General features: G+C 48.8%; 2 protein-coding genes across 2 annotated transcripts; both read right to left on the reverse strand.

The window, feature by feature from the left end:
• Window positions 1-3601: 3601 nt before the first annotated feature.
• On the reverse strand, window positions 3602-5101 carry LOC133910296 (uncharacterized). The gene has a single exon (XM_062352803.1). The coding sequence runs from the start codon at window positions 5099-5101 to the stop codon at window positions 3602-3604; it is 1500 nt and encodes a 499-aa protein (XP_062208787.1).
• Window positions 5102-6736: 1635 nt separating this feature from the next.
• LOC133893909 (uncharacterized) lies at window positions 6737-9378 on the reverse strand. The gene is made up of 4 exons (XM_062334821.1): window positions 8796-9378; window positions 8479-8661; window positions 7437-7678; window positions 6737-7101 (listed from the first exon to the last, which is right to left on the reverse strand). The coding sequence occupies exons 1-4, from the start codon at window positions 9093-9095 to the stop codon at window positions 6855-6857; spliced, it is 972 nt and encodes a 323-aa protein (XP_062190805.1). The 5' UTR covers window positions 9096-9378; the 3' UTR covers window positions 6737-6854.
• Window positions 9379-13659: the final 4281 nt, after the last annotated feature.

Consider the following 13659-nt stretch of genomic DNA (forward strand, 5'->3'; position numbering starts at 1 on the left):
CACGGTTCTTTTTGCCTGCCACCCTGGTGAACACCGTGCCCTCACTGGAGTCTACTACATCCCGCGTCTGACGGTGAACATGATCAACCTCGGCCAATTGGACGAAACAAGGTGCAAGGGGGACATCGAGCATGGGACACTACGCATCCTCGACACGCAACAGCGGCTACTCGCGCGGGTGCGACAATCTCCCAGCCGACTTTACATCCTGGAGCTCGACATCACCAAGCCAGTCTGCCTAGCTGCGCGGTATAGCGAGTCAGCATGGCGGTGCACGTGCGGTATGGTCATTTGAAATTCCAGGCATTGCGTCAACTCGCGCGTCAGGAGATGGTGTGTAGGTTGCCATTGCTGAATCATGTCGACTATGTCTGCGAAGTGTGCATTGTGGGCAAGCAACGATGCACTGTGTTCCCCACTCATTCCAAATTTTGAGCGGAGGACGTGCTCGAGCTGATCCACGGTGATCTCTGCGGGCCGATCAAGCCTGTCACTCCCGACGGGAAGCGACACTTCCTGCTGCTGGTGGATGACATGAGCCGGTTCATGTGGCTCATGCTCATCAAGACCAAGGATGAGGCAGCATCGGCAATCAAGCTGTTTCAGGCACGCGCTGAATTGGAGAGTGGACACAAGCTCAGAGCGCTGTGCACTGACCGTGGAGGCGAGTTCATGTCGATCGAATTCGGCGAGTACTGCGCCGGCCGTGGTGTGCAGCGGCAACTCACGACTCTATACTCCCCTCAGCAGAATGGGGTTGTTGAGGTTTATTGAGTCTTTTTGAGTGGTGGCCAAATCCAGAAACTTTTCTGAACCTGGTCAGAACCAATCGATCATTGCTACTGCACGGAGCATGATGCGCGCGAAGGGAGTCCCCAGACGATTCTGGGGAGAGGCCGTCACCACTGTTGTCTTCCTTCTTAACAGGTCACCAACGAAAAGCTTGGACGGGAAGACACCGTATGAAGCCTGGTACGACGTGCGTCCAGCTGTGCATTTCCTACACACATTCGGATGCGTGGCCTATGTCAAGTGAACCGAGCAGCATATCAAGAAACTGGAGGATCGTAGCTCTCCCATGGTATTCCTGGGATATGAGCAGGGATCCAAGGCGTACAGACTCTATGATCCAGTCGGCAATAGCGTGCACGTGTCGTGCGACATGGTGTTCGACGAGAGCACCCAGTGGAGTTGAGAGGAGAACGACACGATGCCAGAATTCATGGCGGAACCTTCCACGGTTAAGCACGTGGTCACTACGACCACAATCGCTCCCATCGCGACTCCCTCGCCACCTTCAACTGCGATGACGATACCATCGCCTTCACCACCAGCAGAGACTCCAGCGGCACCGACCACCGTCGAACATGCCACCCCGCCAACACATGACTTGGGCCTTGACACAGATGCCGACGGAGATGTTGCGCCTCGGTACCGCACCCTCGACAACATTCTGGGACCAGCCTCGCCACCAGGGTACGCGCCGCGACAGCTCGAATTCAACGAGTTGCACGCTGTCAGCGTGGAGGAGCCCAAGTCGCTAGCAGAGGCCGAGAAGGATGAGAACTGGAGAAGGGCGATGCAAGAGAAGATGAACTCGATCATCAACAATAACACATGGTCGCTCATTGATTTTCCTGCAGGTAGCCGAGCCATTGGCTTGAAGTGGGTGTATAAAGTGAAGCGAGATGAGCGAGGAGCAGTGGTGAAGTGCAAGGCCCGGCTCGTCGCCAAGGGATATGTCCAGCAACAGGGGATCGACTTTGATGAAGTCTTTGCTCCCGTCGCTCGTCTGGAGTCCGTGAGGTTGCTGCTCGCCATCGTTGCGCACAACTCCTGGGAAGTTCATCATATGGACGTAAAATCGGTGTTCCTCAATGGTGATCTCGAGAAGGAAGTCTACGTAGCTCAGCCGCCCGGTTTCATCGGTCATAGCAACAAGTCCAAGGTGCTTCAGCTGCACAAGGCCCTTTATGGGCTCCGGCGAGCGCCGTGCGCCTGGAACGCCAAGCTTGATGCTACGCTGCTGTAACTCAGCTTCTGTCGGAGCAGCTCTGAGCATGGTGTGTACACCCGCGGTGGCAGCGGCAATCGACTGATCGTCGGTGTGTACGTCGACAACTTGATCATCACGGGCGACAACTGCGGCGACATCGACGTGTTCAAGGCCGAGATGAAGGACCAGTTTAGCATGAGTGACCTCGGGGCACTCAGGTACTATGTCGGCATTGAAGTTCATCAAGGTCTGGAGGGGATGAAGCTCTGCCAAACTGCGTACACCACCAAGATCGTGGAGAAGGCGAGGCTGTCAGAGAGCAATCCTGCTCAAACGCCCATGGAAGCCCGATTGAAGCTCAGCAAGATCAGCTTGTCACAGCAGGTCGATGCCACTCACTACTGTAGCTTAGTCGGGAGCCTTTGGTATCTGGTGCACACGCGGCCTGACCTGGCTTACTCGGTTGGGTATGTCAGCCGATTCATGGAATCGCCGCACGAAGATCACCTCGTTGTGAAGCGCATTTTGCGATATGTTGCAGGCACAAGAAGCTAGGGAATTCAGTATCCGCCAGCAGAGAAGAAAGGAGCACGGTCGTATTTGGAGGGTTTCAGCGACAGCGACATGGCCGGCAACACAGACGATAGGAAAATCACCTAGGGTGCCACTTACTTCCTCGCCGGGAGCCCCGTCACCTAACAGTCATGCAAGCAGAGGGTGCTGGCTCTATGAGAAGAAAGGAGCACGGTCGTATCTGGAGGGTTTCAGCGACAGTGACATGGCCGGCGACACAGACGACAGGAAAATCACCTAGGGTGCCATTTACTTCCTCGCCGGGAGCCCCGTCACCTGGCAGTCATGCAAGCAGAGGGTGCTGGTTCTATCATCTTGCGAGGCGAAATATATATCTGCGGCTTCAACAGCCTGTCAGGGAGTTTGGCTCGCGAGGCTCTTGGCAGACATGGCTTGCTCTGAGCTTGCAGCGCCGACTCTGAAGGTGGACAACAAGTCCACGTTTTCACTCATCAAGAATCTCGTGCATCACGAATGGAGCAAGCACATCGACACCAAGTACCACTACATACGGGAGTGTGCTGAGAAGGGATTGATCAATGTCGAGTTTGTCGGAACCAATGAGCAGCTCAGCGACATCTTCACGAAAGCGCTTGGGCGCGCTAAGTTTCAGGAACTTCGGGCAAAGATTGGGCTTGTGAAGATCAAATAATCACAGCCAAACTTAGGGCAGTGAATTATTTGCCTGTTCTAAGTCTAGTGTAGTTTGCTTTCTGGATTTGTTTTGCATTAGATGTTTGCTTGGTCAAGGTGCATGATCGTCTCCTGGTCATGCGCTGGGTCACGACTTGATGTGCGCTGAGTTCGCACGGAGCCGGTGTGTCGTGCGCGCACCGTTCGGGAGGCATAGGAATGCGTCGTGGGAACAAGCGGTGGCGCGCATAAGTAGGAGGCCGTTCAGGCCATGTATTTGCTTTGCTTTTTATGGTTCAATGAACAACGGAAAATGCTGCCGCTTCGCAGCACCAAAACAGCAGTGTTCGACTCGCTCGTGTGAGAGCTTAGATCGATTCCTTCTGACAGGTACTACGTCTATGTATTCTCTTGCTGCTGCAATCTCTTCCTCTTAAGGTACCAACTCCCCGTCGTCGCCGGCCTCTCCTTCTCCACGGCGCAGTTCGCGACGTAGTTGTAGTACGGCGGTATCGGGGACTTCCAGACCAGCACGCCCATCTTGTCCTCGCCGCGGGGCACGACGCTGCCATCGAGCACGTCCTGCAGCGTCACCTTGGGGAGCTCGTTGCTCTGCGCGGGGCCCGGGCGCCACGCCCCCACCTGTTTGCACCAATCGTAGTACAGGCAGAGTGGCGCGTCCTCGGCCGCGCCGCAGAGGTAGGCGAGCCGGCTGCTGGCGGGCAGCCGGCTCGGGTGCTCGCCGAAGGCGGTGTAGTTGGCGCGCACGCCGTGCCTGAGCACCTCCAGCACGCGGCGCCAGAACCGCGCGTCCATGCTGGAGTGCATCAGCGAGGAGAGGATGTTCAAGGCCATGAACGACCCTTTCATCTCCTCCACCATGCCCATGGCGATGGACACCAGCTTCGGGTGGTCCGCCGGGTCGGCACTGCCGAAGGCGAGGACCTTGAAGAAGTGCCAGTACTCTTCTTTATGCAAGGTCTCCAACCTCAGTGCTTGCTCTGTTCCTAGAGTCGAGACCTGCTCCGTTCTGCTGATGGCGATGATCTTGCTCGAGCCATCGGTCTTGCTGATGGAGGAGTAGAACCTCCTCCATGCCGCCTCATCCGGCTCGCCGGCGAACTCGACTATGATCAGTGATCCCTTGCCGGGAACATGTTCCCGGTGCTCAGGACTCAGAAGATATTCACCGTCTCCAAGATCATCGCCACAGAGATGCGTGATCAGGGGGAAGCGCCTGCGCACCCTCTCGTCGGTACAGACATGCTCGACGAGAGTCTTCTTCCCGACCTCAGGCGGGCCGGTGATTGGTAGGACGCCGGGGAGCGAGCATGGCTGCAGCAAGAACTCGACGACCCTCTCCTTCTCCCTGTGCCGGCCAAGCATGCACCTCCCCATGTACAGGTGCGTGCTGTACGGCTGGCGCACGACGCGAGGGTAGCTGCTCAGGAACACGACGAACTCCTTCATGTCGCCGATCGCGGCTTCCAAGCTGTCGACGACGTCCTGCAGCTTCCTCATCCCGTATCTGCTCACGGCTACTGTGCCTTCGCCGCCGTCGGTGGTCGCGTCGAAGGACAAGGACGACAAGGTGGACGAGGAGGACCGGTGCGCCGCGACGACTCGCCTTCTTGTACTGATGGCGGCGCGCCTCTGGAAGGCGTCGAGGACGTAGTAGCCCCGGTACATGTCCTCCCTGAGCCGGTCGAGCTGCGAGAGCATCCCGCGGTTGGTGACGTGCCGCGCCTCGGCCTCCTCGACCACGGTGCGGGCTCGCAGGAGCAGCCGGTGCAGCCTCGCCAGGTTGCTGACGGTGGCGTGCTTCTGGTACCTGGCGATGAGGAAGGAGACGCACCGGCCGATGAGGTCGCTGGTCACCGCGGTGACCAAGACGTCCATTGCTTCGTCCTCCGTTATCGGAAGCCTGGGTGCAAGCAATCACGCTGCTCATTGACGAGCTGACTAGAGGTTGGATGCAAAGATTTCGCAGCGTCTCCAGAAATTTTAAGCCATGGAAGGCAGAGGTCCAACTGTCCAAGTAGAGGGTCAACACCGGAGACGCCGCCACGGCAGGGATTGGCCGCGCTGGTTTCCCTTTCAACCAGGCGGCTACGAGGCCTACGACTCATCAAGTCATGTACAGCTGACATGCTGTTGAAGCAGACGCTATTTAAAGAACCAAAAATTTAAAAAGAAGGACCTGATCTGCCTAGAAGCTGCGGGCTGTTTTTATTTTTTAGATAATGAAAACTTCATTCCATCCTCTTATTTTTCAATACACGCAACCTGATCCTTATTACAAATTTCAGCAACAATCTGAGTTTAGAGGATAATAAATCATTACATGAATGAGAAAATTAAACATGGCAAAATCTATTATTAAATTTCTGCTGGCTGTTTTTATTTGGTGTTCCAGAAGATTTTGAGCTCAAAAGATCACAGACAATCTTGACCAAAATATGTTGTGTCGCGTGAAACAGCAAAGATGTGCTGACTATGACTAGCACAGAGAAGAAGTTTGCTAGCCCTCGAACGATGTTTCTCCTTCGTTTTTCTTTTTTTCTTTAAAGAAGAGGAATAAAACAAGAAAAAGAAAAAATGGATGGTCCTCCAACTGCTGAAAATTCCATTGAAGCTCTGCTGCTCTGGCCTTGCAAAGCGGCAGGCAAGCAAGCCATATATGTTGATAGACGCATATATTCCTTCCTTCCGCAGGTTAACACTGAAATATGGGTTTTCAGGGGGCAGGGCAACAAATCTCTCCAAACATCGTCACTGCCTAGTGCCACACTGACTGGTGTACACTTTGCTCCAGTGCGAAAAAGAAGCGTGTGAGAACCGACCTAGAAGTTCGAATCCTCCGAATTCTACTCGGAGAGAGAAAGAACATAATTTGATTTTTGATGGCTATCATCCAAAAAACAAAACAATGCTTTTACCAGGATCCTTACGCACTCTGCGACTTCGTAATCTGTTGATGTTCATTTGCCAAGGAGCTTAAGTTCTCGTAACCAAAAACAAGGAAAAACAGCTGACGATGTCCAGGGCCTGGCTTGCATACATCTGCTATATTGAATATTTGTCGAATATTGTATGAGAAAGGTTACGTGTTGAATTTAAAGTTGTATTTAACGACATACGATGAAGTTAGAGTTGGACTTTGTAACCAGACCACTTATAAAACAAGAGGACCCCTGTTGTAACGGGTAGAACAACGACATTTCGGATTTCACAACAGGCACGCGGGGTGCTAGCGGTCAGCTGGACCCCAAGCGGCCAGTGTTGCAATTTTGGAAAGAGCGTCCGCAGTTATATCCTTAGGATGTAGGGTTTTTTGCCGAACCTTGTCAATAAATATCGTACCTCTATTGTTATGTGATCTTGCATGTAGGGGTAGAACTCCAAATATTTCAAGCCTAGGGCAAGATTGCCATGTTCTAGAAGTAAATTCTTTGTATATTAGAATTTTCCAATTTTTTATGAAGTTTGCATGGATTTAGGGACCTAGGACTAGGGCAACTGCCCTAGTTGCTCTGAAAGATAGATGATAACTTTATTTAGATCATATTAGTACGGTGACACTCGCAGCCCTATTCGACATATAAATAGCTCGGAAGCACATAGGCTCCTTAAGATTTTGCTTACATATATATCAGAACTTGCTAAAGAACTTGCAGATGTGATCGGAGACCTCGTTAGGTTTCTCCTGGTTGATGAAGTGGCTCACTCCCTCCATGACAACCACGTCCTCCAGATTGGGCACGCTTGCCTTGAAGCCACCCTTGTGGATGTAGTCTTGTTCCCCCGGTGTGTTGTATAAAAGATCCAGATCCCCAACTATGAATTTCGTCGGAACTTTTATTGGAGCTCCAGTCCATGGTGCAGAGAGCTCCCAGTTCCTGCATGAACACAAAAACACCGAATCATACCACATATATGACTTTGTCAAATTTGGTCGAAGTCTTCATATGTAAATTTTGAAATGGCGTCGGCACCGATTGAAATCTAACTCGGTCATTTATATCAACTTACTGATGTTAAAGTGAAAATGTTTCAGTAAATCTACCAATAATTTTCTCCTACTTAAGCTATGACAAACATTTAAGAGGCGATTTCCCCTCCTTAGATGTGAACTCAAAACCATAAAGATACGGACAACAGAATCACATCAATTAAAACAGTTCAAAGCATTAAACAATAAACAACAGTAAATAACAAGTAAATTGTGACATACAGGTCCATGCATCTGTAGTAGTTAAATCCTCCTGTGAAACCTGTCTTCTCAAATTTGTCCGCATAGTAGGAAATATCTTCCTCTGACAGCCATGCAGGGCAAGAGCCGTCTGAGTCAAGAGATTCAAAGAAGTACGTGTCCTTGGATAGAATCAGAGGAGTTGGCTCGCGCATTCCAAAAATTTTCTTAAACTGATACTTCATGTCATATCTAGCGAACTCAGCTTCAGCCAGTCCAGGTTCCTGCATGCAACCTTATGTAATTCGAATGTGCAATCTTTCAGATAAACAATGTCTAAAGAAATATAGGTATGCACAAAGTATCATATCAAGACTGAACATCCTGAATCCATACTACCGCAGCTTTCTCCGCCTGAGTTGGGAATAGGGAACTGCTGAATCCTATTCTCGAAAGCATAAAAGGAAGGTGATAATTTCAAGATATTGGCAACGAAGATAACAATCAATAATCCTTAACTTTCTTCAAGACCAAGATAATAGAAGTAGCTGAAATAATACTCTGAATTGTTAAATTTTTCAGCCCTGCAAAGAGCTGCTTCAAGGCTCAAATTATTGGTGCTTACAGTTTACAGAGTACCTATATGAACATACGTGCAGCTCTTCAGTGGATAGAGCTCTAAAAAAGGCATGGTAGCTTCCAAGAAACAATGGTTTAGGCACTCCGAAACTTGGTAATATGTCCATATATTACAGAACTTTAGATCTTATCAAACGATTTACTAACAATGTCTAGCTACCAGCCACGTCCCCATCCTTATCTGGATACAACAATTCTGGTCTTTGGATGCTTGTTAGCCACTCGCCGGAAATGTTCTAGGTAAGCACCAATTAATAATTCCAGCAACTGTCCAACAATTCTGCCTAACGGAAGGACTGGACCAGTCCAAAACCTCGTATATTTTCGTTCAACAAAAGAACCTTGTACATTTCATGTTGCCAGGACAGATCATGATTATTCATGACTCATGAACAACAATGATTTTGCCTGGTTACAATCGGAACAGGAGTATAGCGCTTGCTACCTGGAAGCGGCACACGTAGTGGTCGTCGCCGCACGCGGCTCTGATGGTCTGGAGCGGGCTCCTCTCGGGCCGCCGCGGGTGGTACACCACGCTGAGGTTTACGAGCGCCCGCACCAGGTCCGGCCGGAGCAGGCACAGCTGCCACGCCACGATCGCGCCCCAGTCGTGCCCCACCACGAACACCTGCCGCCGCGCGACCCCCGCGAGCAGAGCATCCAATCCAAAAATAATAATCAACGCCAAGTGGTTTATAAATTCGAAGGTGGGTGCAAGAGATTGATCGGCGTGCGGACGGATTGCTGTTACAAAATTAAAACCTGGGGCTGGCCGAGGTCGGCGATGAGGGCGACGAGGTCCCCAACGACGTGGAAGGTGGTGTAGCTGGACGCGTCGGGCGGCGCGCCGGAGTCGCCGTAGCCTCGGAGGTCGGGCGCCACGGCGCGGTAGCCTCGCGCCGCCAGAGCGGCCATCTGGTGGCGCCACCCGTACCAGAGGTCCGGGAAGCCGTGCACGAGCAGCACCGCGGCGCCGGCCTCGGGCCCCGCCTCCGCCACGTGCAGCCGCACCCCGTTCGCCTCCACCGTCCGGTGCCTCACCCCCTCCACCGCCGCCGACATGGCTATCCTCTCTCCCTCGCTCCTCGAAGCTGGCTCAGCAGCTACTCGCGCAGCAAGCCCCCCTGTTTTTGTAGCGGGGGCCGCCGGCTGGTGGTGGCTTTGGAGCGTCAGCTGCCGCCTTTCGGGCGGCGCGGGCGAAACGGACGAGAGATTTTGGCAGCTTGCGTGATTTTCCCGGGGATTGGACCGATTTCGCTGCTCGGGTTCCTCGTTATCGCAGAACTGGGGCTTAGCTTCAGCTGCTGCACTGTACAAGGTAACCCTGCTGACGTAATAGAGACATAGAGCTTCGAGTACTTGCGGTAATCTTCTCATATGGGGTTTGACTTTTTTTCTGATTTTTCTAAAAAAATCAGAAACTATCTGAACGACTAAATTTTAGTTCTAGTTTTTGTGGCTTTTATTTAGGGAGAAAACGGTTGTAGCTAAAATAAATTAGAAATTGAGAAATAGGATGAGATGAGTTTTTCTAGTTTTTTTGCTGAGAAGCTAAAAGTTTATTTTAAAAATTAACAACTAAAATTTAACAGACACAACCGTTTCCTTAACTAGTTAGAATCTCTAAAGCTATAGCTTATCCAAACGGGACCTCTGTCGGGAAGGACTTTAGCTTTTAGCTTTACTTTACATCTGATATTTATGGGTTAATATAAAATAGTTTAAATATTTATTTTTAGTTTAGAATGCAAATAATATAACTCATTCTAACATTATTAGTGTACTTTTAGCTCCAATAATCTATAATTTTTTATACCCTACTCTACTAATTTTTGTAGCAGAAGATCTGTCAAACAAGCTCTAAAATTCGATGAATGCAGATAGCAAAATCGATAAAAGTATTGGATGATTTGCCAGTTTGTTGTTCGTGCTGGCTCACAGGATGACAGGAAGGGAAGGGAAGTTCCGAGTGGGAATGTGTGGCAGGAATCAAGGGTAATGCTCCTTGATTCTATTGGTTGCAAGGCACATGTGTCGTACGGTGCCACTGGACTGCTCACCGGTTGGCTTGGAGAGGCAGGTCAAGAACTACTACTATTCTTTCCCCCACAAAATACTTGTACACTGCCGTTGTTAATGATGCCAAGCAGTGCAACTCTAAACAAATGATTTGAAACTTCCGAGAATAGTAATCAGAGCAATTTTATTTGCTGAGAACATGCTACGCGGTGATTTTGACAAGAAAAAAGCATCTAGGAAATCTTCCTTAGATAAAGACTTATGCATCGTTTATGACTGCAATGGATGAACATAAAGGTTCAAACTTAGGGGTAATTTGGTATAGATCTGGATCTTAGAGATTTTGGAGTTGAATATGAGCTCTAAAAAATTTAGAATCTAAAACTGTGAGTTGATTGAAAGTATTTAGTTGAGTCATCTAATTTTTATTCTAATTAAAAAAAATAAATATTTAAATCATTTTATTTTATTATATAAATTTCAGATTCAGTATGTATCTTGAATCTGAAACTATGTCTAAACAAGACCTTACAAAGGTATCAACTAGCTAGAGTTTGAATTTCGTTCTAGATTTGTCCACACCATATTTTGCTATGTAGTTAGAGATAAATCTTTCTATACCACTACAAATTCCCCTAATCAATCACCGCAAAATGGCTTATCCGATATAGACCATCGGGTTGAAAAACTTTACCCTTATATGCCATTGTCGACAGATCAACCCGTAACCAAGCCAATACCCCTTCTTCCTTCTCTAACCCTTTGCCTTCTTTCCTTCCTTCTTCCTCAGTTCATCTGTATCCAACAGAGCACAACCACGAGGACAACTGGACAGGGACAGAGCATATCCAAAGTTCCAAACCAAACTAGCACAAAGCACGAGCACGAGCACAGCTGCACAGGCATTGACCCATGTACAAACCAACCGAGCGCAAGCACAGGCGCATAGCACGAGCAGCCAAGAGGTCAAGACTGCCATGGGCCGAGGTCCCCGTGTCGGAGTTTTTGCAACCGACGACGATGGCATAGATGGGCGAGTTTTTGCAACCTTCTTTTTTGAGGCAAAAGGTAGAGGATTCTCTACCTTATGTATTCATTGATAATCGCAAAGCGATAAGAGCCACTCACAAAGGAAAACCAAAAAAAAAGGAAAAAAGGCCAGCAAAAGCCAAAGACAGAAAAGAGACGGAAAAGAAGAAGAAAAACAACAACAAAAAGCGTAGAAAAATTACGCAAACTTCGTTCCCCAAAGTAAGGTACCATCCATAGTCAACTCTATCGCTCGTGAGCTCCAGAGCGTAATGGATTCTTTGATGTTTGCGAAAAACTCTGAAGTTGTCAGAGATCTGGCTCCGAAAATTCTTGCATTGCGAGCAAGCCATAGCTCATGTGCATAGGCTGCAAAGCAAATTGGCCAAGTTCGCCGCAATTCTGCTGGGACGGCCGAATGTGCTTCCTCAACGAACTGAAGTGCGGTCGCGGCTTGTAGTGCTGTTGAAGTCAAGTTGATCGTGTCCCATACTCGATTTGCAAGCTCACAACGCTGTTTCTTAGGGACCGTGTAATTCCGGATGAAATCATGAGCGGGCCATTGTCCGCCTCGCAAGGATAGAAGCTGATAGAAGTGTGCTATTCTTGGTTCTTGTGTTTGGTTGATGAGGCAACGACTGTCCTTAGCATTCAGGTCCGGCGCTACTCCTTGTAGGATCGTTATGAGCTGTTGCAGTTCTCCTATTGCCGTTGCGGATAGATTTGGCTGTAGATCGATATTCCAAGTTTGTCCATTGTGTTGAGAGGCCACCGTACATTCTTGATCAAGTGCAAAAGTGTAGAGAGTTGGGAATAAAATCGATAGACGTCCCAAGTCAGTCCATTTGTCAATCCAGAAGGCAATTTTAGTCCCCAAGCATAACCTGCATTTTGTCGAAAACTGTACAGTCTCAATGTGTTCCTGAATCATGCGCCAAACCGGTGTAGCCGATCGTGAACATGAATGAGGGATGTCATTGGTAAGATACATTTTACTCAACCATCTAAAGCAATATTCCTCTGTGTCCATTAAGAGTTTACTGACCAGTTTGCACAGTAGAGCCTTGTTAGGTAAGGGCATGAATAATACTATGTGCTTAAGTAAAGAGAGTGTTTAGGGATTGCAACGGGTCGGGTCGGGTCCGGATGGAGCAAAACCACACCCAATTCGAAACCCGAAAGTCTTAACAAGATTTGAACCCAAAATAGCAAACGGACAAAATTTGGGATCCGCACCCGCGCACGCTAAGTGCCCGTCAGGTTTCAGGTGTCCGTCGGGTCGGAGAGCCTTGCTAAGCTCGTCTCACTGCGGTAGAGGGGCGGATGGGTGGGGAGGCCGGGCCGCCAGGGAGGGGTGGCAGGGAGGCAGCCGGGGCTGCCCAGCAGGGAGGCGGGTTGCCTAGGCTGGAAGGCCATGGAGGTGGGCCAGGCGGGGAGGTAGGGGATAGGCGGCGGTCAGGCGGGGAGGCCGTAGAGGGGTGGCGGTAGGGAGGTGGGGAGGGGCAGCGGAGGCCATGAGGTACAACTCCTTTAATCTGCCCACCATCTTTTCTTTGGCTATTATAATTGCCAATATATCTACCACAATATCAAAGAGGATGAGAGAAAAATGGGTCACCTTGTCGTAAACCTTTGTGGGTTCGAAAGTAAGGTCCAATGTCATCATTGACTTTAATACCTACACTCCTGCCAGATACAAAATTTTGGATCCATTGGCACCACTTACCTGAAAATCCCTTTATTCTTAGAGTCTGGTACAGAAATGACCATTTGACTTTATCATAGGACGTCTCGAAGTCAATCTTCAATATTACTCTATTTAGATGTTTCTTGTGCAACTCATGGATGATCTCATATAGGATTATGTCTCCTTCCATAATATTTTGACCAGGCATGAATGCAATCTGTGTTAGACGTATCACATGTTCTGCCACCCCACTTATCCTATTAGTGCCAACTTTAGTAAATATTTTAAAGCTGACATTAAGCAAGCATATGGGACCATATTCTTGTATTCGTGAGGCAGTATCCAACTTTGGAAGTAAAGTAATTACTCCAAAGTTAAGGCTAAACAGTGGTAGTAAGCCTTGATGGAAATCGGTAAACAAAGCCATTAAATCGACCTTAATTACATCAAAAAACCTAATAAAATTCAATAGGAAAACCATCAGGACCAAGGGCTTTGTTATGTTCCATTTAGAAAATAGCCTGTCGAAGTTCATCCTCTATAAAAGGAGCTATCAAGAATTCATTTTCTTGTATACTTACTTAAGGAATGTCGTCACAACGTCTCATCCATTGAGAAGTGATTTAATTCAGGAGGTCCAAAGAGCCCTTTGTAGTATTTGGTGATATACTTCTTAAGTTGAGTCTCACCCAATATTGTGCCTTCTTCTTGACCTAGCTTATATATTTTATGTTTCCTATGTCTCCTATTGGCTACTAGTTAGAAATATTTTATATTAGTATCTCCTTCTAGTAAATCCTTTATCTTGTCTCTTTGGTACCATTTGAGTTCTTCCTCTCTTAAGAGATGCGCCAATCTGTCGTTAAGATAGTTCTTGAACCTAATTTCATT

This window comes from Phragmites australis, chromosome 2 (genome assembly GCF_958298935.1).
Source record: "Phragmites australis chromosome 2, lpPhrAust1.1, whole genome shotgun sequence".
Taxonomy (NCBI): domain Eukaryota; kingdom Viridiplantae; phylum Streptophyta; class Magnoliopsida; order Poales; family Poaceae; genus Phragmites; species Phragmites australis.

Bases quoted from the DNA above. Each gene is read 5' to 3' on its own strand.
- LOC133893909 (XM_062334821.1), bottom strand. From the start codon at position 9,095: ATGTCGGCGGCGGTGGAGGGGGTGAGGCACCGGACGGTGGAGGCGAAC. The intron at 8,662-8,795 runs GTTTTAATTTTG...GCGCGGCGGCAG, and splicing joins CCGACCTCGGCCAGCCCCAG to GTGTTCGTGGTGGGGCACGA. The intron at 7,679-8,478 runs GTAGCAAGCGCT...GGTTGCATGCAG, and splicing joins ACTACGTGTGCCGCTTCCAG to GAACCTGGACTGGCTGAAGC.
- LOC133910296 (XM_062352803.1), bottom strand. From the start codon at position 5,101: ATGGACGTCTTGGTCACCGCGGTGACCAGCGACCTCATCGGCCGGTGC.